At 37.3% G+C, this 24,308-nt stretch overlaps 3 protein-coding genes across 4 annotated transcripts; 1 reads left to right on the forward strand and 2 right to left on the reverse strand.

Annotated features, from left to right (window-relative positions):
• Positions 1 to 6,702: 6,702 nt before the first annotated feature.
• Positions 6,703 to 10,301, reverse strand: LOC112791140 (probable serine/threonine-protein kinase WNK7). Of its 2 annotated transcripts, none has more exons than XM_025833861.3 (8): positions 10,080 to 10,301; positions 9,636 to 9,761; positions 9,477 to 9,514; positions 9,051 to 9,278; positions 8,739 to 8,959; positions 8,387 to 8,544; positions 7,859 to 8,300; positions 6,703 to 7,769 (listed from the first exon to the last, which is right to left on the reverse strand). In XM_025833861.3, the coding sequence occupies exons 2-8, from the start codon at positions 9,735 to 9,737 to the stop codon at positions 6,958 to 6,960; spliced, it is 2,001 nt and encodes a 666-aa protein (XP_025689646.1). In that variant the 5' UTR covers positions 9,738 to 9,761; positions 10,080 to 10,301; the 3' UTR covers positions 6,703 to 6,957. The 2 variants fall into 2 exon arrangements, with proteins under 2 accessions (XP_025689646.1, XP_072089490.1); XM_072233389.1 differs by having other exon boundaries at positions 9,904 to 10,159.
• A 248-nt stretch (positions 10,302 to 10,549) lies between these two features.
• On the forward strand, positions 10,550 to 11,823 carry LOC112791142 (transcription factor MAMYB). The gene has a single exon (XM_025833868.3). It carries the CDS (start codon positions 10,550 to 10,552, stop codon positions 11,504 to 11,506), a length of 957 nt encoding a protein of 318 aa, XP_025689653.2. The 3' UTR covers positions 11,507 to 11,823.
• Positions 11,824 to 12,523: 700 nt separating this feature from the next.
• Positions 12,524 to 14,032, reverse strand: LOC112791141 (protein NODULATION SIGNALING PATHWAY 2). Its single transcript, XM_025833865.3, has one exon. The coding sequence runs from the start codon at positions 14,030 to 14,032 to the stop codon at positions 12,524 to 12,526; it is 1,509 nt and encodes a 502-aa protein (XP_025689650.3).
• Positions 14,033 to 24,308: the final 10,276 nt, after the last annotated feature.

The following is a 24,308-nucleotide window of genomic DNA, read 5'->3' on the forward strand; positions in this document are numbered from 1 at the left end:
GCATGAAATTGGATCACAAACAAGAGGCATCTTTTAAGCCCCAAAAACACCAACTGGGCAGCAAGTGCAATGTTAGCCACAATAACTTTAGCACTAACGCCAAACTTGTAGCGTTAGTGTGGCTAACTTTAGCACTAACTTTAGCACCTGGACCTCAACTTAACTCACTTCTCTCTCAAGTCCACTTCAAAGCTCAAGCAAGCAAGCCCACAATTGTCAACCAATCAAGGCCACAAGAAGCATCTAGAATAGGAATTTTCATTTAAGTGTAATTTGCTTTTAATTTCATTTTGTAATTTAGGAGAGCCTATATAAAGGCCTTAGTTTTTACATTCAAGTCATTCTAGATACGGGAGAATTGAAGGAAAGGGGAGAGAGTGAAGACCAATTCGAACTCTGTGAATTGGCACACTCCAGGGGGAGTGGGTCTTCGGACCCCTCCCCTCAACCACTCTTCTTCCTTTTCTTTTCTTTTCTTTTTCTTAGTAGTAGTTTAATTCTAGTTTGTACTTTTCATTTATGAATTTTGAAGTTTAAATTTTAGTTTTAATCTTCATCTTTACTTTTCTGCACTTTCTTTCTTTTCTATTTTGGTAGAGCAATGATAAACTAACTCTTTTTAGTGGGTTAGAGAGCTCTATTGTGATTCAATGGATCAATTGTAGTTCTTATTCTTCTTCTTCTTTCTTTTCTCTTGATTTTACTAGAAATCTTTCAATCTTCATTCAGTTGGTTAGTTGTCTTGGAAAAGAAACTCTCCATAATTGGATCTCTTCGGAACCTTGGAAGAGGAATGAAGAGATCATGCTAGAAATGCTTTCTCATGCTGGACCAAGTTGGGTTGGGATGGATATGTGACTATAATCCCCCCAATACTTGATTTGGAAAATGCATGTGGTATAATCAGTGACCATACTTCATCCCTTTTCATGAGCAATTGACCAAGGAATTGGCTATTGATCAAGATTTGAGAGATTGGATTACCAAGGAATTGGAATCCAATCACTTAAGATTGCTAAGGAGATCAATGAATGCATTGATTGAGGAAGAGATGAGAATGAACTTGATCCGAAGAATTGCAATATCTCTTGATCCCAATGTTCATTTTTTTAGTTCTTACATTTACTTTTCTTGCCATTTTACTTTTCTGCACTTTATTGCTTTCTTTACTTTTATGCCATTTACATTTCCTTGTTACTTATCACTCCAATATGATTCGTCTAACTAGGATAATCAATTAACCATTGATTGCTTAATCCATTAATCTCTGTGGGATTTGACCTCACTCTTTTTTGAGTTATTACTTGATGACAATTCGGTATACTTGCCGAAGGAAAATTTGTTGAGAGATAAGTTTCCATGCATCAAGTTTATGGCGCCGTTGCCGGGGATTAATTGTGATTAACAAACTACCGGTTGGTTGATTACCTGGATTAGACATTTTCTTTTGTTTTGCTTTATTCATGTAATTGCTTTAGCTCTTTATTTTCTATGCTCTCTAACTGTTTGTGTTAATGCCTCACCAAGAAGCCCCTGTCGTGACAGCTCTGGCTCTTGGTGATTTTGTTATTAACACAAAAGTTCTTTTACTCAGCTTCTTTCCAAATAAAATTGGCATATGATCACATTCTAAGTTTGGTGTTGCCCTGCAACAATCTGTTTTCAATCTTTCTGGATACTTGCATCAATTCTAAGAGAAAGTGTCACACTAAGTTTGGTGTGCCACTTATTTTTCTATGCAATGTATCCAGCAACACCACTTGTTTGTATAATCATAATGCCTTTTCTTCTTAGGCTTGAAGTGTTATCCTTAATTTTCGCTTGCTTAACCACATACATCACTTACATTTCAGTATGTAAGACGTTTATGACCCATCATAGACCCCACCACCACTGTTTTATTTGTTGCTTGAAGACAAGCAATTAGCCTAAATTGGTGTGGGAAGGGAGAAAAGTAGGAGAAGAAGGGCAACAACAATAAATATAAACTACAAGGTGGTAAAGTTCTTTTTTCCTCTTACTTAATTCCAGTACATTCAATTGCATGATTGTCTTCTAAGTTCTTTGTATGTATGTGTGCTTGCTCCTTGTAAATAAGCATGTCAATTCTGTCTTTTAAACTTTTTATTGATTAAGGTTGTGTTTTCTAGTCTGAATGTCATTATTGCATCCTTACTTTGCTCACTTGTATGCTTGTCCCTTTTGAATCAAATGAAAAGAGAATGAGTGTTTTATAAAAGACCAGAGTGGAGTTCATACTATGGAGTAAGTTCTTGAGTTTGTGGTGTGGTCATAAGTTAGCTAAGTTGGTTCAACCACAAGGTGGGAAGATAACTATCTGCCTTGAATCATATGCTTTGAACACACCCCATGAGACTAGCTAAATAACAAGATCCTAATAAGAAAAAGGGAAAGAACAAAGGTTGAAGAATAAAAAAAAATAGCAAGAAAAGAGGCTAGGCACCAAGGGTTTGAGTCTTGAGGGATGTGTCTGTGGTGTTCTTGTACCAAGGATCTGCTTGGATTACTAAGCTCTCAGGGGTGCTTTATCACCTGATAACTTGGGTTAACTAACCTGGGATTATCAGCTGAAAGTCCACTATCAAGAGCAATCTTTGCTACAGAACATTTAGTAGCCCAAAGAGGTGCTGGACACCAAGACCTCAAGGAAAGAAAATAAACAAACCATGTGCCTGTAGTGTGTATGTATGGGGAAGAGACTTGAGGAAGTAAGTCCGTAGGGGTGTTTCAACACCTAGCACCTTGAACCAACTGGTTTGGGAGTGTTGGCTGAAAGCTTATTTTAAAGAGTTGCCCCCTTACAGAGCACTTAGCCTAAGAACACAAATAAGCCCTGAATTGACAAGAAACAAAAGGGATCAATGAATAAAAGTCTCATGGGATGCAAGCAAAGTGAGTATTCTAGGACATGATAAAGGTCTGAAAGCCAGTGAAGGAATGAACCTAAGTTGCTATGCATGAAACCACCATAAAACCAGGGACATGACTTCCACAAGAATGACTCATTTTTCTCTTGGCATTCCATTCATCATTCTTTTGTTCCAGTACTTGCTTAGGGACAAGCAAGCTTTAAGTTTGGTGTTGTGATGCCAGGGCATTTTGGCCAGTTTCACTGACCTTTTCTTTACTATTTTTAAGGTAGTTTCATGCATTTTCTTAGGAAATAAGCGAGTTTTGGGTAGATATTCACTTACATCTTGATTCAAGCATACATTGTGCACTTTACATGATTTCATGAGAATTTTGCATGAATTATATGATAAATTAGATGATGCATGATCCCATGATTAAGAGCAAGACTTTGATGCACTTTGTTTGATTGATTTCAGGCCAAAAGAAGAAGAGAAGAGCCACGTTAGTGGCTACGTTAGTTACACTAACGTGGACACTAACGTGGAAGGAAAGAAGTGGCATTAACTTTGAAGAAAGGAAATAGAGCCAACGTTAGTGACACTTAACATTATCACTAACGTTGGACCAAGCTCATAAGTGGCCACGTTAGTTGCCACGTTAACTTAGTTAACGTGGCCTCTAACGTTAAGAAGTAAAGGGGAAGCCAACGTTAGTGACATTCAACTTTATCACTAACGTTGGCCAAGTCACAATAAGCCACGTTAACTCCCACGTTAACCTAGTTAACGTGGAAGCTAACGTGAAGAAACAAGATGGTCGACAACGTTAGTGACACCAAACATTGTCACTAACGTTGGAAGGAACCCACACAAGCCCCAATAAGCCACGTTAACTCCCACGTTAACCTAGTTAACGTGGAAGCTAACGTGAAGAAGGGAGGTGATCACCAACGTTAGTGACACCCAACATTGTCACTAACGTTGGAATGAGCCCACACAATCCACTATGAGCCACGTTAACTCCCACGTTAACTTAGTTAACGTGGTAGTTAACATGGGCAAAAGTCCCACCTGGCAGCCTGACCATGCGTTCTTCAAACACGCATAACTTGAGTCACAAAGCTCCAAATGAGGTGATTCCAGTGGCATTAGAAAGTAGGATTCCAGAGCTTTCCAAGAATATATGGCACTACATGGTTGACACTAAATTTGAGGGAGAAAACCTGCCCCAAAAGTGCAATGATGAACATGGTATCAACCTGTATTAAGGCCAACTGACCTCTTCACCTTCCAAGAAGTGTAACTCGAGTTGTAGAGCTCCAAATGATGCGCTTCCAAAGGCGTTGGAAAGAAGACATCCAGAGCTTTCCAACAATATATAATAGTATGGGGTGGACATTGATTGTGAGCTCCAGAATCTGGAAATATTAAGCCCCTGGTCGCTAGCGTTATCGGGACTCACGTTTTCCATTAACGCTAGCGACTATGCCACCGACCATGTCTACTTCAAAGGAGCATAACTTGAGCTACAGAGGTCCAATTGAGGTGATTCCAGTTGCGTTAGAAAGCTGATATTCAGAGCTTTCCAACAATATATAATACTCTATAGTGGGCATGAAATTGGATCATAAACAAGAGGCATCTTTTAAGCCCCAAAAATACCAACTGGGCAGCAAGTGCAACGTTAGCCATAATAACTTTAGCACTAACGCCAAACTTGTAGCGTTAGTGTGGCTAACTTTAGCACTAACTTTAGCACCTGGACCTCAACTTAACTCACTTCTCTCTCAAGTCCACTTCAAAGCTCAAGCAAGCAAACCCACAATTGTCAACCAATCAAGGCCACAAGAAGCATCTAGAATAGAAATTTTCATTTAAGTGTAGTTTGCTTTTAATTTCATTTTGTAATTTAGGAGAGCCTATATAAAGGCCTTAGTTTTTACATTCAAGTCATTCTAGATACGGGAGAATTGAAGGAAGGGGGAGAGAGTGAAGACCAATTCGAACTTCTGTGAATTGGCACACTCCAAGGGGAGTGGGTCTTCGGACCCCTCCCCTCAACCACTTTTCTTCCTTTTCTTTTCTTTTCTTTTTCTTAGTAGTAGTTTAATTCTAACTTGTACTTTTCATTTATGAATTTTGAAGTTTAAATTTTAGTTTTAATCTTCATCTTTACTTTTCTGCACTTTCTTTCTTTTCTATTTTGGTAGAGCAATGATAAACTAACTCTTTTTAATGGGTTAGAGAGCTCTATTGTGATTCAATGGATCAATTGTAGTTCTTATTCTTCTTCTTCTTTCTTTTCTCTTGATTTTACTAGAAATCTTTCAATCTTCATTCAGTTGGTTAGTTGTCTTGGAAAAGAAACTCTCCATAATTGGATCTCTTCGGAACCTTGGAAGAGGAATGAAGAGATCATGCTAGAAATGCTTTCTCATGCTGGACCAAGTTGGGTTGGGATGGATATGTGACTATAATCCCCCAATACTTGATTTGGAAAATGCATGTGGTATAATCAGTGACCATACTTCATCCCTTTTCATGAGCAATTGACCAAGGAATTGGCTATTGATCAAGATTTGAGAGATTGGATTACCAAGGAATTGGAATCCAATCACTTAAGATTGCTAAGGAGATCAATGAATGCATTGATTGAGGAAGAGATGAGAATGAACTTGATCCGGAGAATTGCAACATCTCTTTATCCCAATGTTCATTTTATTTTTAGTTCTTACATTTACTTTTCTTGCCATTTTACTTTTCTGCACTTTATTGCTTTCTTTACTTTTATGCCATTTACATTTTCTTGTTACTTATCATTCCAATATGATTCGTCTAACTAGGATAATCAATTAACCATTGATTGCTTAATCCATTAATCTCTGTGAGATTCGACCTCACTCTTTTGTGAGTTATTACTTGACGACAATTCGGTATACTTGCCGAAGGAAAATTTGTTAGAGAGACAAGTTTCCATGCATCATGATTTCCCAAATTTGGATTTCATTGTCTCAATCAACCCACGTAAAAAATTCCATAGCTCATCAATCTAGGAAGAAATAGCAACATCTCATCTCAACAAAATCATACAACAATAATTAACATATTCAGGAGTTTAATGGATAAAGAAGTTCACGTCATAATTTCGACACCTATAGAACTGTCATCTGCAATTCTCTAGTGTTCTTGCCTTCCTTATGGTTGGTACCACATAACCATTGACTTGCGGCAACTCACACTTTAGGTGGTGAAACTACTATTAGAATGAGCTTTATTTTCACCCACATTCATGATAATAAGAACTCTATTTTCAAATACGGGAGGAGGGAGAGTTTGGATTTGTGGCAAATCATGGAAGGAAGAAGACGATGATATGAGTTTATAGTTGGGGTTTGATCAAATTTAGTCCTAAATATGGGAGACTAAATTGATTGTATCCTTTTACTCCATCTCAACATGTCTCTTGTAATGCTAGAGTAAAAGTCAACGGTCCACATAAAATTTTCATTACTTGGTGACTGACAGAGCGACCAAATTGATTTACGATTTAAAATTGAAAAACTAAAAATAGTTCATTTTGATGATCAGATTAATGCATTCTCATATTATACTAGTGTAGAAGTTAACAGCCCACATAAGATTTTTGTTACTTGGTGATTGACAGAGAGACTAAATTGATTTCCGATTTAAAAGTGGAAGGCTATTTTGATTAGTTTATAAACCAAAAAACCATTTTGACTGTGATTAAAACTGAAAGATCTTTGATTGTTATCTCCAAAAAAATGTTGAAACAAGAGAACACTTAGAGATAAATCGATCTATGAGATACTTTCTACGCAATTTCTCTTTTTTTGGTGTTATTTCTCTTATTATTCTAAGACCGCATAAAACTCTTACTGATTTGTCGTCCAGAAAAATAAAATAATAGAATTTGAGTGCCATGGCAAGAGAACATTTTCATCCACACCGTGCTATTTACAGTTGTCACGGTAATGAAAGAAGGATGGGACACAGAATCTACCTAATAAAAGACTGGTAAAATATGTACCCCTCCAGAAAAAAAAGGCTAAAAACAAAGATTATTCTATGATGACGATGATGATGATGATGATGATGGCATCTTTTCTGACATTCTTCTTCTAATCTCCATGATGGCCTGGTATCTTCTTCTGGAAAAATCTTTAATTACCTCGTGATACTTCTGTTCAATCATTTCTAGCTCTGTTCTGAATTCATCCTCGCGTTCAAGCACAGAGGAAGGATGAGTAGAGAAGCTCGTTGTATCAGCACTTCCCAATTCTGAAAACTTGATCCTGTAATCAGGAGATCCCCCAATTTCAGGTACAAATGAGGATTGACTCCCTCCATTCGGTATAGTTATGTTTAAGTCTGCTAGTCCTGATTCAGCAGAAGACATAAATGAAGCCACAGAAAGCTTATTATCGTTGAGTTCTGATGTTGCTGAAGCATACGACACCTCAGAACACAAATCATCTGTCTTAGTTGCTCTTTGCATACCAATGCTCTCTTGAGATACAACCTCATCAAAATCCATATTATCATGGTTCCCGTCTGCAGCTGATCTTCCAGCTGAGGTTAAGGCACCTAACTCTTGAGGCACAATTTGGCTGGAAAGTTTTGGGATTTCTTGGTATTTTGCCGACTCCAAGGCTCTACGTTGGGTCACATGATATTTACCATTTGGAGAAACCAAATGGTCAATTGAAACACAAGGTTTCCAGTCAGGAACCAACTTCAGCAGTAACAAATCTATTAACTCAGCTATGAAGAGGACATTCTGTTCAGCAAGCTCAAGTTGCTCAACCATTTCACTTGAAATGGAGACAGCAGTATCAGTGTCAAGGTAGAATATAAAATGGATATTTCTTGCCCTTCCTGCAGTTAAATACCAAAGTATACAATTTTTCACCAATAAATTCAAGGGTTTTATTTGAACGGTTGACTGAGTTATAAGTTATACTTACCACTCTGATCGGCTATCCGGAGAACTAATGATACAGAATTCTCATCATTTTCCTGGCCTTTGAGAAAGAATATGTCACCTCCCTTTGGCATTCTTATCTCAACAGATGGAGAATGAGATGATGATGCATCATCTGTAGAGTTATCAAATTCGGTGATCACAGGTAGTTCACTCGTGCCACCAAGATCCATAGAAATAGTTCCATGACGTGCACTAGTAGGACCTTCTGACATCAAGCATCGGCCTTCAAAGGCTCCAAATTTGGGAAGAACAATATCTGGTAATGGAAAAGGATGAATCCTTGTCGAACCATTCAAGTCAAGAAAGGAATGCATCAGAAGCTCCCTTGCAGACAATCTTTCAGATGCTGGGACAAGACATTTTTCAATGAAGGATTTTACCTCTGGATCTTTGACTTTAGAAAGTGCAACAGGTTTTATACCCTGAAAAATGAAATGCCTATAATGTCTGAATAATCCCAGGAATAAGCTGTTTTGGAGAAGAAGATTACAAGTGATGTAGAACTCACAGATGAAACCTTCTTGTATATCTGAGCTGAGTTTCTGCATTCACTATAAGGATATTCAGAAGTCACCAACTGAAGCATGCACATACCAAATGAATATATGTCCGCTAATTCATTGTAATTTTCATCATACAACTCTGGTGCCATAAACTCCGGGGTTCCTACCAAGATTTGATATGTGTAAACACAACTATTGTAAAGTCACTAAGTATGAACAAAAAGAATTAAGAAATAAGTGTCTACCAGCATTCTTATAGCTAATGAGATGAGAGAAATCCTCAAAATTTTGGTTTATGTTTCAACCATACACAATCAATAGGAGCTACATAAAATTTGTCAAAATAGAAGAATGTACCAATAACACTCTTGGCATTGGTACGCTCCAAGAAAGTTGCCAGCCCCAAATCTCCAATTTTAACTTCTCCCTGATGACCATTGATAAATATATTATCACACTTCAGGTCCCTATGTATGATTGGTGGGTTGTGACTGTGGAGGTAGCTTAAGCCTGTTAATATCTGTTTTGCCCATCCTTTAATAGCCTTTATGTCAACCTTCTTGTGTTTTTTCCGATACCTAAATCATACATCACATCCACTAACAAAAAGGCTGAGCTCACGAACAAAGACAGACATAAAAATGCATATCAAAGGATAGTGAAACATACTCTTTGAGGCTGCCCGATGTAAACAACTCGGTAATCATGTTAACAGTTTTGTGCTTCTCATCAATCCATGAATTGTAGAATCTTACTATGTTATCGTGTTCCAGTGATCTCAGGAGATGCACTTCTGAGTACAACCTCTCTAAGTCACCTGGTGACTGTAGCACATCATCAATCTGAACCTGGCTCCATGCAACTTCAATTCCATTGACTTCGTCAAATGCCTTGTAACTGATCAATGGCATATTAAGGAAAACATAACCACAAATGCATTGCACTATGGTCCAAATTAGCTTGGTAGTTTAGTTGCATTATTTTTTGGCATAGAAAAAACAGTCAAAGGAAAGGTGAAAGAACCAGCTAACAAATTAATCTGCCACAGAATCCAAAATAAATAACTAAAAGAAACACATATGTTAAGATGGATACACAGTTTTGAAAGCTCCTTTGCCGATGACTTCTCTATACTGTTACGAATGCAAAAAGGATTATTAGCTTGATGACCGATGATATGCTTCTTTATTTGTCTCCGAAAAAGCAAAAAGTGAAAATAAAAAGAATAAAAACACTAAATCAGAACTGCATTACCCTAATATAGCGACAGGTAGGGTCAACTTCAAGAACATCAGGATCGGGAGGTTCTGGATGCCCTCCACCATCTTCTGAGCTTTCTGTACCCGTTAAACTCATCGATACCTAGCTAAAATCCTTATTCTGCATAACAAGGGAAGCGGAAAATTACAATTTGAAACAGACTTTTCAAATCAAAATTAACACAGCAAGCAAGCGATAATTGGTCCATGACCATCAAAACACGAACAAACAGAACGTTACACAATCGAACTTAATTACTTACTAAGTACCAAAACAAATTCAGAACTCAACGGAAGGCATAACGAGGAATTTAAGCAACAATGCACTAAGCACGAGTGAAGGGAAAGAGAATAAACGAAAATGGAGCTTAATGACACATGTTTTTGTTTTAGCTGTTGTGAGAGTAAGGACGAATGCGAAAGAAAGGGAAACCCTAACCGGAATCGGGAATTGGAAAGTCCAAACGGCCAAACCCTTGTTATGTTCTCCAATCTCACGAAAGCTCGCAATGACTGGAGTCTGGAAATGCCTATTTGGCTTTTTATACTTATCTGAACTGTGTCCAATAGTAGTTTAATCTTGTCTTCATTCTCAATAGATAAATTGTACTGTCCCATCAACTGATTTTATTCTGCAGTGGCCGTCATCACTCATCACTCATCAAATTCAGCAGTCATTAGTTACATATCCCTCTGCGCCTCTGATCTTCTCCTCGCTTTCTGCTTCTTTCTTTTGGGCTCAGCGATACAATACTCTTATGGGCTTTCTCAAATTAATAGATTTCCAGCCCACTAAATAAATGGTAAACAAAGTCCGAACGTAACGACGACGTTTTTATAGGGTCTTTCTTCACCTTCTTCTTTCAGTTCTTCAGAACACAATCACCGTGAAGCTTGCAGCGAGAATCAATGGAGTTCCTTGACGACGACGACACGAGGCCTAGGTTCCTATTCCAATCTGGATCACAGCCACCGCCTTCATCCGCTGACGACCAATCCTACAACAAACCAACCAAGACACTACTCATTGTCACCGTCTCTGCCTCCGCCATCCTCCTCTTCCTCTCTATCTTCTACATCCAAGCTGAGCCATTCAAGTCCCTCCTCCTCTGGCTCTCCCTCTCCCTCCTCGTTGGACCTTTCGCCCCTCCTTCCCTCACCGCCGGAGATATCCGTGTAGGCCGGGGCTCCATCCTCGAATTCCCCGACCAACAAGCCCTCGCCGAAGACGATGACAACAAGAAGAAATATCAGCGCCGATCCAAATCCCGCAGATCCGACGAAGTCCAATCTGTCGCCGCCGTTGTCTCTCCAGTCGTCAAATCGCCGGAGCGGGAGGCTGAGAAGATCCGAGCCAACGGAAACGGAAACGGAAATGGCGTTGTGTCGGAGAAGGAGTGGAGTGAAGAGGATGTGGAGATTCTGAAGAAGCAGATGACGAAGCATCCCGTCGGGAAGCCAGGGCGGTGGGAGGCGATAGCGGCGGCGTTTGGCGGGAGACACGGAGCGGAGAGCGTGATAAAGAAGTCGAAGGAGTTGGCGGAGAAGAAGGTGGACGATTCGGAGTCGTACGCGCAGTTCCTGAAGAAGAGGAAGCCTGTGGACAAGAGAGTGGTGGAAGAGGCGGCGGCGGAGGAGGAGAAGAACGGTGGTTCTGGTGCCGTTGGTGACGGCACGTGGAGTTCAGGCGAGGACATTGCGCTGCTGAATGCTCTGAAAGCGTTCCCGAAGGAGGCTGCGATGAGATGGGAGAAGGTGGCTGCTGCGGTTCCCGGGAAGTCAAAGGCCGCTTGCATGAAAAGAGTTACTGAATTGAAGAAAGGGTTTCGGAATGCAAAAGCTGCTTCTGCCGATAAGGTAGAATAGAATGATTAGATTTTTGTTATGCGGGACTTTGAAATTCTGTTGTTGGAAGGGTAAATGAATTGCTTGTAATTTCTATGCAGCTTTTATCTCATCTATCAAAGTTTTATTCATAATCTGATGTAAACTTAGTTCACTGCATTGAACGTTCCCATTTTTGTAATGGTGAGAAATTGAGAATATACGTTAGGGCATTGATAGTCTCTTGGATATCAAGCTTGCTTGTTATGGATACTTGTATTTCAGCATCATATCCTCTGATCTCTAATTATCTATCAATTTGGTTTGTGTGAATAAATGTAATCAGTCTTTCATGCGCATTTGGATCCAGATGCATTTATTTCAGGACATTTACTGTCAAAATGGACGTATTTACTCATTAGGTTCCTTACCGTGGATTCCTAGAAAGAATTTTCTCTGTGTCAAACGAACTAGTTGAATCTGCTAAAATGGGATTGAAAAACGTACTCTGTTCCAAAGAGCCAGGAATGCTTTAGTCACACTTCCGTTGCTTTGCTTGCTGAATTCAGCAGTTAATTGGTCATTGCAATACTTCAATTTGTCAACTGTGTGCTGCAACAAAAACCGAATGCTGGGATAGTGGGATGTATGGTGGTGCTTCAATTTGCTAACTGTTTCTTTCATAAGTTGGAATTTAGACCCTGCATTTGTGCTGCAAACTATATGAAAATTTCATACACTTAATAACAAAATAAATTTGCAGTGAACATCGGATATTGATCTAAGAATTCTCTTCACAGTTACACAATCATGCATATTTCTTCCTAGTGCAGAACATGAAGTTGATCGGATTACATGGAACAGGCTTTCCCACCCAGACAGCTATTCAGTTTATATACATACATCAAGAACGACAGAGTAACATATAAGCAAACTATAACAACTCTATGGGCTCTCACTACATCACATTGCATTACATGGTTTGACTCATCTAATAAACACGATGAGTGAAGAAAGCCAGAAAAGTCACTCAAATCATCCATGATCCACATCATCCCCTCAATAAGTTGCAGGTACCCAGGTTGAAGCAGATGTCAAAGGCCTTGACTTCCAACATAGAGCCAACCTAGAGTCCTGAGATTGCACCCAATAGCCTCCACCAAACAAGCTCACCAAGAACTTAGCCTGTGAAACATTACAGCTACTCATAGCAACACGCTTGAACCTCTTCAAGGAGTAAAACCCTTCTTCCCACACCATTCTTTCTTCTCTCTCACATGGAAACTGCTTCACACTGTCCAAAATCCTTTGCCCCATAACTTCTTTCTCTATCATGGTTAGCTCCATCTTCTGCCTACCCAACAAACTACTAGCAAGTGAATCACTAAGTGCAGTGTAGTGGTGCAAAGCCTCACAGAAGAACTCCACAAACGACATGGATTTTAGCCTAGCAAAGTTGAAAAGTTCTTCCTCCACCAAAACAACAAGCCTTGGTGATAACTTGCTTACACCATCAAGGAATGTTTTGATCAATGGGAAGCTTCTGTTCGGCATCCATTGGTGTATCATACAGTTGACTATAACTGTATGACCAAGTTCAACTCTTTGAAGATCTTCCTCCCCAACCATCACTATCTGATCAAAAGCGAAAGGAAAATCAATAGAATCTGCAAACTCTTTTAGCCTTCTTCCTGTTTGCTGGACATATGCTACACTTTGCTGATCTGCAACAACAGCTGTTACTCTAAGACAAGTGTTCTTCCTCATTGCAAGGTCCATCATCAATGGTGGCCACTGGATCCCCTCCATGATGTCAAAATCAATGACATGAACATCCTCAGAACCTTCTGTGGCTTCAAAGATGGCTTGATTAGCAGTGAAGTGAGCGAATTTTACATAGGGAGAGAGTTCCTGGAGTATCTGAAACACACCGAAGGCATTGTTGTGTGTTGAAACAGGATCAGACTGCACTTGAGGAGCATTTATACTCTTATAATACAGACCCCGAGCAAAGAATAGAGCCAACCTGTTCAATAAAGAATCACCATTTTCCAAAAAAGATGATGATGATGCATTGTTGTTAATTCTCTCTATTATGTCCAGAGCAAGAACAAAGTTCTGTGCTTCAACAGCTTCAGCTCCTAATAGCAATAGATCTCCCAAACTAGTTTCTCCCATTAGCTCTGCTTGAATTCCCATCAAATATGCATCTCCTTCTTCATTTGAGACATGCATCTCCTCTTCTTGGGCTATAGGGATGTTTTCTTGGCACAGTTCGGACTCAACAGCCATTGTAACATTATGGCCAATGAAATCAAAGTCTGGCTGCTGTGGGTTTTCTGGATGGAGGAATCCATTCAGGGCCTCTTGCTCAAGCATTTCATCAAACACATCATCATAGATGATGTTTGGAGAAGATAATAAGTGATCATCTGATTGGCTTGGAAAAGCATCTTGTAAGATATATTCATGGAGTAATTTGTTCATGGGGGGAGGGCTGAATGAGTAATCAAATTGCTCACAAGCCATCACATTCATGGCAGGTAATGAAATATACGGCTCACACATTTTAATTGTTTCTAAGTTTTTCTAATTAATAAGGAGGAAACCGATTCCCCTGCTACTATATATAGTGACCCAACCTTGAATTTGAATTGTTAAATAAAGTAATTTGTTCCAAATTATAAGAATTTAGTTTATGTAATTTAATTTCAAAAAATCTATGATATACGGACACAGGACACGACAGTGGTACGCTTTAATTTCTTACAAGACACAGGGACATAACATATATATAACATATATAAAGTGTTTTTTAGATAAATTATAATGATATTTTGATATTTTATTAATGTTAAAATATAAATTAATTTTTTAACTATTTTAAATATTTTTTAATTATATAAAGTATTTAAAATATTTTTTATTTTAATAAATAATAATATATTATATCTAAACTCATTTCAAGAATATATGTTAACAATAAAATTAGATATACCGACATGTGATAGTATTTAAGTGTATCCAAACTTATCCAGAAATGTTTTTTTATTTTTTATTAAGACAATTGAATACAAAAGACACGCGTGTCGAACGAGTGTCATATCCAAAATATATCCGAGACGTGGACACAAAAACTCAGCGAAGTGTTTGTGTTTCATAGCAAAAAATTACAAGAGGAGTGATAGGGTCAGTAACTTTTGTGATTTATAGCTATCAAGTAGCCATTAATAATGTTTTTAATACTGTGAGATTTCATCATATAGAATTACTTACTTTTTTATTACTAGTTACACGCTGACTAGACCTCTAGACTTTTTCAAATTAAAATACTATATGTACAAAAAAATCAATCACGGAATAAACTACTCGTATAAAATATATACCAAAATATAAAATATATATTAAAAATAATTAAATAGTATATATACATATATGAAAATTAATTTAATAATTAATTTTTTGTGTACATATAAAATTTTTATTTAAAAAAATTGTTTTGTAGAAGAAGAGCTATGTAAGCTCTTATAAAATCTCTCTTATTTTTGGGCAATATAACGATTATAAAACAATGTTAAATTTCAGCACAAGATAAAAAAGATCAAAATAATGAGACAATAAATATAGCACGACTCTTAAATCTTTTTTTTTTTTAAAGTGCAAGAATTTACTAAAAAATATAATACAATAACATTATATAATAGATATCCTTTGATTTAAAAATTAGATCAAGATTAGGACAATTTCGAAGTTTCTTTATCCTCCATATATTCATTCCTTTATCCAAATTGCCTTACTCTGGACCGTTTAACTACCAAAATGCAACCACGGATAGGATCAATTATGAAAGCAAGCAGGTTTGCACTAAAAAAATCATTAGAGCAGTTAAATGATGAGGGTTTGGTACCTTGAAGTTGCGTGTCCAATTTTGATTCATTTAAAAAATAAACACAAAACTGATCTAAGTACACCAGAAATTCTTTGATCCCCTTCCAGTAATATTCCTGTTTCAATGCTCCCATGCATGCACCCTACCTAATTGACAACTGCCATACTGCGAAATATTTGCTCTTAGCCTTTTACTAATTTATAGTTAGATGAGTGATAGGAACAAACAAATTTTGTGATTTGTAGCCATTAATTAGTTATTATTGGTGTTTTTAATAGTGTGAGATTTCATCTAATAGTGATATTTCATCCAATAGTATGACATTACTCATTTTTTTTTACTAATTAAGTGTTGACCAAATTTTAATAAAAATGCTAGCTTCTAGACTTTCTCTTATAGTTATATTAATAGTAAAAACTGAAAACCATACTATACCAATCGGTAATGAGAAAAGCTCTGTATACAAGTCATTAGGACTTGTATGCTTTACAAGTTAATTAACGAATAAACCCAAAAAACGCGATGCAAGGTATACGTTCTTCTTTTTCTTCCTGCTTTACAAGTTAATTAACGAATAAACCCCAAAAACGCGATGCAAGATATACGTTCTTCTTCTTCTTCCTCTTCCTCTTTTTCTTCTTCTTTTCTTTCGTTTCTTATCTTCTCTTTCTCCTTCTTCTTCTTCTTGCTGCACGTTCTTCTTCCTCTTCCTCTTCTTCTTCTTCTTCTTCTTCTTTTCTTTCGTTTCTTACTTTTTCTTTCTCGTTCTTCTTCTTCTTGCACGTTCTTCTTATTCTTCCCCTTCTTCTTCTTTTCTTTCGTTTCTTGCCTTCTCTTTCTCCTTCTTCTTCTTCTTGCTGCACATTCTTCTTTCTTTTTCTGTTCTTCTTCTTCATTTACGTGCTTTTCTCTCTGTTTTCTTTCTTCGTTATTCTCGATTTCCATTTTTTTGACATCAAGCTCCGAAATCGTTTTTGAAGAAGAAGAAGCAACAGAAGATGATGAGGAGAAACAGAAAGAGTTCTGAAATATGCATAAGGTGTACTTCAACGAATTTTGGGTGTATTTCTTAAATCCTTTGGGTGTATTTCTATAATCCTTTGGGTGTATTTCTATAATCGTTTGGGTGAATTTCTGTAACCGTTTGAGTGTATTTCTATAATCCTTTGGGTGTATTTCTGTAATCGTTGGGGTGTATTTCTGTAATTGTTTGGGTGTATTTCTGAAGTTCCATTATCTTCAAATTTGGCAAGAAAATTGTTTTCGTGGAGGAAGAAGAAGAATAGTCGTTCATAATGCATGGTAAGTAGCGCGCTTTAGAAACAGGAAGTTGTTGAATAACATTCGTTTTATTTACTCTTGAATGTGGGAGTGTGTAATACGTTAATTAAGTGTAATGCGTGTGTTTTATTAGACTTGTAAGACTTGTAAGTCAAAAAGACTTGTATGTGTAGCAGGCCTCATCGGTAATAGTAGGGAGACAAAAAATAAACAGTTAGAACTTGCCTTATTTAACATTCATTAATTGTTGCAACAATTAATAAATATTAAATAAAGCAAGTTATAGCTGATTTGACTGATTTTCTTTGCTTACCAAATATTTTCGTATACCAACATGCAAAAACTATATTCCTAATTGAAAGCATACAATATGCATGGATATATGAAAGCACACATGCAACTAATTTTCCAGATCTAGGGTATCATACGTTCCAAGGAAAAATTGTATTCTAAGGATTGCCGGTGGAAAAATTTTGACCAATGCAGAGTTCAGATCAAATCAGCAAAGGTGTTAATCATAATCAAGTCAAGCATCTCCAAGTGAAACGTCACTAAGTGAAGTGTTGCAAAGAACTGCTATTAGCTAGAAGGTAAATTACCTTACAATAATTAAGACAAACTTAGGATTCTTTTACTTAATTAAAGAGTTAGTGTTTTTGTATGATTGAACTCGTTTAGGTATAACTCGTCCAATTCAAGTTTACTTGATTCTTTCGTAGATGATTGAAGTATTGAACTTAGCATTTTCATAGATGAAATATACTTCGAATCACTAAGAACATAAATTGCGGGTACCTAGAAAAGGCAGTTTAATATTCAAATTAATATGAGTATTATTTTCTCTTTTATTATGAGTATAAAAACATTTTTTTTTTTTGAGTTTTGAAGTTCGATTTGTAAGTATGTGGAGAGAAAATTACCGTTGTGTTATCAATAGTTGGTTATTAAAATGAATGTAAATGATAACCGAGTTATAGTGTTTATATTGTATTATTATTTGTCAGTTTTGACTGACTTTTTTCAAAAATAGTTTTAAATGCAATAATTTAATTTTTCTGAAAATAAGACATGATGATTGTAGGACATGTGGAAGTATAGCTTTGGCTAATAAAAATTATTGGAAGCAATGTTTTTTTCGTTGGTAAATATGGTAAATGACAATCTGAGGTGTGTTCAAGTGGGAAGGCAACAAAAGATTATGGAATTAGCAAGAGAGTTTAGAAGTGTTTAACAACTCTATTAGTGGACTCTCTTGAATTTAAAAAACTAGAAGATTATTAGTAGGGAAAAAAGAAAGTAAGTTCCCCTCATACTCGGAGAATATTTTATGGGTACGGTGTCACTTGTCTAATGTCTCTCCCTTCCATTTTGTTTGCTGGGTCGATGACAGGATACTATGCTTACGTAGTACCAAAAAGTGGCCATAAATCTATCATATAAGTCAGAGTAGCAACTGGAGTAATCTTTTTAAATTAATCAGTTCCTTCATGTGTCCGAGTTTTAGATATAAATAATTAAGGATTAGGATTTAATTTGTAAAATGTTAGTGCAATTTTTTTACAAATATTTAGTTATATTATGTTTTATCACTAAGATTATTCAACTCAATTATTCATTGTCTTAAAATTTATATAAATACAAATATCTAATTAAATAAAAAATTGTATTGTTAGTATATATCATATTATTAATAATAGCATTTAAACTCAATAATAATAATAATAATAATAATAATAATAATAATAATAATAATAATAATAATAATATAACTCTTAAGATTTAAAATTCTTAAATACTCAAATTGGATAGCTTCTAATACTTACAAATTAGAGGAATTAATTACCGTATTTAATTGTTTATATTTTTCTGTAATAGATTAAGAATTAATTTATTATAAATTAAAATTCATTTAAGAATTTATCTCTAATCAATAAATTATTATATGCATAAGATAAGATTTAAATTTTTTATATTTACTTAAATGAATAAATAAATTAATTATTCGACGAATCTAAATTAATTTGATAGTTTATATTTTGGTTGTAGGAAAAAAAATGCTCCTATCAATAATCATAGGATGATATTAATATATATTGTAGTTAACAAAAAACAAAACTTGAGAGAAAAACAAAATGCAATCCTATAAGGCCTAAGCTCTATATAGCTATGAGCCATAAGGCAACACCATATGATGACATGTTAAGGTTAGGAATAATCTTACCATGTGGGAATATTCTCTTCGTTATTAATTGAAAATACGAATGGGTTTTCAAAACGTAATCGATCAAGAGTGACCAACCAATTAAATACATATAATATATAATTGGCCTAATCACATTTAACTTCAGCAGCAATTTGCCTTCTTATTAAATATAGAGCTTGTCATTGTTCCAACACGATCAGCTTCTTCCTAAACTTTTCTAATATTATTCCATGCTTCATTTTTCTTTTCCCCCTATAACATCCGAAGTAGTGTAGTACACATTAGCATGTAATCAGACTATAGTACAGTTATGATATAATATAAGTATTTCAATTAATTGTCCTAAATTAAAGTTGACGTCAGTAATCTGCCTGAACAGTGCCATAAAATATAATCGAGCTAATCCTCCCAATTCCTGTGTTGTCCCATCCTGCAATTAGCTTTTGTTGTTGTCAACTTTAGCCTAATTATATTGATGGGTGTTCTTGTTGACTTTTGACTGATGTATAATTCGTTTTCTGATGAATATTTATAAATTTTTTTTTCAAAATGAGATATACGTTGGCGGTAAAAAAATAATGGGACAAGTATTTCAATGTTTAAGTAAATAAGTGAATATTAAACTTTATAGAATGTAATGAATAAAATAATTTTTTTATCATTTTCTTTATATCAGAGAGTGAGAAGTAATGGTTGTATTCTCGAATAAAGAAAGATAACCATTCAAGTGCAAGACCGTAAAAAATAGTAAAAAAATAACGACATAAAATAAGGTCAGAAGCACCGTTAACAATCATCATAGATAGAAATTTCTTAGTGTGCTTTTTCGGGTCTCCCATGCCATCGCAGGAAGCTACGTTAGCAGTAAAGTGAAGTTCCTAGGTAACTTAAAATTCATAACGTCTACTATAAATGGCCCAACAACATTATCTAACTCGTATTCATCATCATTTTATTGATTTTTCTCAGGTTGTTGAGTTTCAGAAACGTGTGTCGGATCAAAATTGTTTTCTTCATCCTCTGGTTGCTCATTGTGACTGTCGTTATGCTCAATCCGAGTATTGGTTAGCTCAGCTATTTGGTTTATCATTTGTTGATTTTTTTCGCATACACTGATTAGTCTGTTGTAACTTTGTTACCATCCGAAGAAGTTCGGATGGTGTGGAAGGAGGTAAGTCAGCCATGATTAGGGAAGGAACTTTTGGGGCCTATAGAAAGAAGGATTTTTATTTTGAGACCCCACGGTGGACGCTAATGGTTCTTGCTGAGTTTTGACCGATATATAGCTCGTCCACTGGTGAATGCTTGTAAGCTCTCTCTCAGGATAAGATATATGTCGGCGACGAAGAAACAAGGGAGTGGGTACCTGCAAAAGACACTCCGACGCTCAAGTAAGTAAGTGAGTATTGAGCTTTTGCAGAATGCAATGAAACGAAACGATCTTCTTACCATTCCCTTTATATTAGAGAGTGAGAAGTAATAGTTGTATCCCCGAGTAATGGTATTATAGTCGGAGAGTAATATCATATCTGACGTTTTGGTGCAGTTGTTAATGGTCGATCTATAATGTTTATGGCCAAGTTATAACTTCATAACCGATGTATAACGATCATATCAATTAGTATCAAGAGTAAGTGTCTATAATTTGATTAAAAAATTAAAAAACATAGAGAAAATGTGCGGTTTATATAAGCAATTTTTCAATAGAAGTGGCAACACTACTCGATCTTGTGGGTATCCACCTCGCTCCCGTGTGAGGCAGAATCTTGGGCAGGACGGGCTGGGGTCAGTTTTAGATAATACCCGTCTCTACTCATCCCGTTATATATATAATATATATAAAATAATTAATAATATTGTATCATATTTAAAATTTTATCTTAATTTATGTTATATATGTGATTATTATTATATAAATTTTAAAATTTAATTTTATTTGTTGAATTTTAATAATTATAGAGGTGGGTTAGGAGTGGGACGAATACCCACGAAAACGAGTTATAATTCAACATTTTACTACCAGCGAATAGGAGTGGGATGGGTTCTGTTCGTCACTAGATGATCTCGTGTGCTCGACGGGTCGGATGATGGTGTAGGGATGAGAAGGCGAGACCCTGAGGTGGCTTGGAGCAGGTTCCAGGTCTGGAGTTAGAGGCTAAAAAAATCGGTGGTAGAACGAACGAGAGGGGGTGGCCACCTGCAAAGACACTTCGACGATCAAGTCAGTGACAGTACGAAATGATAGCCAAATTAGGTAAGGTGAGATGTACCTCGGGGGGAGTGCTGACCTCTCCCCTTATATACTGTACTGGGCGGGCCCAAAGATGACCTAACCCACTGGCCAGGATGCTTGTGAGTTGTCCCTGTCCACGTGGAAGGAGCAGGTTGTTTCAGATTTCGGGTCGGGGCTTCGGGTGTTGCCCCGAAGAGGCTGACCCGACCGGTTTGCTAGGTGTGGTGCACTGGGTCATACAGGTGGTAAAGTCGGACGTCGACCGGGTCAAGTGCTTGGAACCGACCCGTTGGATTTTCCTTGTGAGGGATAGTTTGGGCCTGGGTCAGGGGTGGCGCCTCGACCCGGCGACTAGTTGGACTGGACCTGTGATGGTCCATAATAGCGCCCCCAACGTGCTAGCCTTGAGGTTTGGAGCTCGTGGCTAGGCGCATTTGTCCTACTCGCCGAGACGGGGTGTGTTCCTCTTCTCGGGAGTCCGTTGATGGCGTTTCGTATTTCTCACGCGTGGTTATCTCGTTTCTGACGCCACCTCCTTGGCTTCTACACTGGGCATTAAATGCCCCATCGTTTCTTGATTTCAAATTTGCGTGAAATGACAGATATGCCCGTATCTTTTGGCGCTCCTTCCCAATGGTTACACTCTCTACCCCCTTATTTATTTTCACAACCCCCTCATTTCTCCACTCTTCTTTTCTCCTCTTTCTATTTCCTCGAATCGCTGCTAATTCTCCTCTCTTTTTCCTACTTGTCCGTTCTTCTTCATCTTGTTTTGTTGCTGCTTTAACTTTTCGGCCTACAACTTCATCTTTTCTGGTACGTTGATTTTTACAGTTTTTGTTTTGCTATTTTCTTTTGGTATTTATGTGCTTTCCTTTATGTATGCCTGGTTTCTGCTTTGTTTTTGCCGCTTCTTCTTTTAAAGAGGGTGCCATTGGATTTTCCTTAGATTTTGCTTGAGTTCTAGGTTAGTGTGGGGGTATCTAGAAGGTGATTTAGGGAATTGTAGTTTTGTTTTTATTGCTTTAAGGGTTCCCGACCTCCCGTTCTGACTAAGTGGTGCCCCCGCTGTAGGTATGGCTGAGCGCCTCGTTCTTTCGAATCAAGCTCAGCGACCGCTAGCCGACTTCGTTGATCATTATGCTTGGGTTTCTTCCGATGTGAAGGACACCCCTTCCAAGGTCACAAAGGAGGGCCTCCATGATTTGTGCCAGGCGGGGCTCTTATTTGGGGGTGGTCCCGAGGAAGCGTTTTATCAAGTTTATGTTCCTGCTGCCCGGGAGCATGTCTGCCAGAAGAACCTGGCAGCTCCACGAGTTTTTGATTGGTTGTGGGTTTATGAGTTGATGAGCGGATAATTTATACGCTTTTTGGCATTGTTTTTAGTATGTTTTTAGTATGATTTAGTTAGTTTTTAGTATATTTTTATTAGTTTTTAGTTAAAATTCACTTTTCTGGACTTTACTATGAGTTTGTGTATTTTTCTGTGATTTCAGGTATTTTCTGGCTGAAATTGAGGGTTCTGAGCAAAAATCTGATTCAGAGACTGAAAAGGACTGCAGATGCTGTTGGATTCTGACCTCCCTGCACTCGAAGTGGATTTTCTGGAGCTACAGAAGCCCAATTGGTGCGCTCTCAACGGCGTTGGAAAGTAGACATCCTGGGCTTTCCAGCAATATATGATAGTCCATACTTTGCCCAAGATTTGATGGCCCAAACCGGCGTGGCAAATCAGCCTCAGAAATTCCAGCGTTAAACGCCGGAACTGGCATAAAACTTGGAGTTAAACGCCCAAACTGGCATAAAAGCTGGCGTTTAACTCCAGAAAAGGTCTCTACACGAAAATGCTTCATTGCTCAACCCAAGCACACACCAAGTGGGCCCGGAAGTAGATTTTTAAGTCATTTACTCATTTCTGTAGACCCTAGGCTACTAGTTTACTATTAATAGGATCTTTTGACATTGTATCTGTACCTCATGACACTTTACACGTTTTCTTTGTGTATCTTCCACGGAATGAGTCTCTAAACCCCATGGTCGGGGGTGAGGAGCTCTGCTGTGTCTTGATGAATTAATGCAATTACTACTATTTCTTATTCAATCATGCTTGCTTCCATTCCAAGATAATACTTGTTCTTAACCCGGATGAATGTGATGATCCGTGACAATCATCATCATTCTCAACTATGAACGTGTGCCTGACAACCACCTCCGTTCTACCTTAGATTAAGTAGTTATCTCTTGGATTCTTTAACCGGAATCTTCGTGGTATAAGCTAGAACTGATGGCGGCATTCAAGAGAATCCGGAAGGTCTAAACCTTGTCTGTGGTATTCTGAGTAGGATTCAATGATTGGATGACTGTGACGTGCTTCAAACTCCTAGCAGGCGGGGCGTTAGTGACAGACGCAAAAGAATCGCGGGATTCTATTCCGGCCTGACCGAGAACCGACAGATGATTAGCCATGCTGTGACAGAGCATAGGAACATTTTCACTGAGAGGATGGGAGGTAGCCATTGACAACGGTGAAACCCTACATACAGCTTGCCATGGAAGGAGCCTTGCGTGTTTGATGAAGAAGACAGTAGGAAAGCAGAGATTCAGAAGATGGAGCACCTCCAAAACCTCAACCTATTCTCCATTACTGCAAACAAGTAATCATTTCATGTTCTTTTGTTTTCCACAATCAATCCTGATAATTTCTGATATCCTGACTAAGATTTACAAGTTAACCATAGCTTGCTTCAAGTCGACAATCTCCGTGGGATCGACCCTTGCTCACGCAAGGTATTACTTGGACGACCCAGTGCACTTGCTGGTTAGTTGTGCGGAGCTGCAAAAGTGTGATTGCAATTTCGTGCACCAAGTTTTTGACGCCGTTGCCGGGGATTGTTGAGTTTGGACAACTGACGGCTTATCTTGTTGCTTAGATTAGGACTATTTTATTTTTGTTGGTTTAGAGTCTTTTAGTTGAGTCTAGTTTCATATTTTAAGTTTGGTGTCAATTGCATGCTTTTGTTTTTCTTTAATTTTCGATTTTTGCATGTTCTTAGTCCCTTTTTGATTCATAAAAATTCTAAGTTTGGTGTCCTCTTTGTGTTTTTCCCTTAAAAATTTTCGAAAAATTAGTGTTTGATTTTCTAAAATTTTAAGTTTGGTGTCTTTTTGTGTTTTTCTCTTTCCTCTTTTCAAAAATCAAATCTTTTTCATAAAAATTTTTCAATCATATCTTTTTAAT

Source organism: Arachis hypogaea, chromosome 3, assembly GCF_003086295.3.
Source record: "Arachis hypogaea cultivar Tifrunner chromosome 3, arahy.Tifrunner.gnm2.J5K5, whole genome shotgun sequence".
In the NCBI taxonomy this organism is placed as follows: Eukaryota; Viridiplantae; Streptophyta; class Magnoliopsida; order Fabales; family Fabaceae; genus Arachis; species Arachis hypogaea.

Bases quoted from the DNA above. Each gene is read 5' to 3' on its own strand.
- LOC112791142 (XM_025833868.3), top strand. From the start codon at position 10,550: ATGGAGTTCCTTGACGACGACGACACGAGGCCTAGGTTCCTATTCCAA.
- LOC112791141 (XM_025833865.3), bottom strand. From the start codon at position 14,032: ATGTGTGAGCCGTATATTTCATTACCTGCCATGAATGTGATGGCTTGT.
- LOC112791140 (XM_025833861.3), bottom strand. From the start codon at position 9,737: ATGAGTTTAACGGGTACAGAAAGCTCAGAAGATGGTGGAGGGCATCCA. The intron at 9,279-9,476 runs GTATCCATCTTA...GCCATTGATCAG, and splicing joins AAAGGAGCTTTCAAAACTGT to TTACAAGGCATTTGACGAAG. The intron at 7,770-7,858 runs GTAAGTATAACT...ATTTAACTGCAG, and splicing joins CCGGATAGCCGATCAGAGTG to GAAGGGCAAGAAATATCCAT.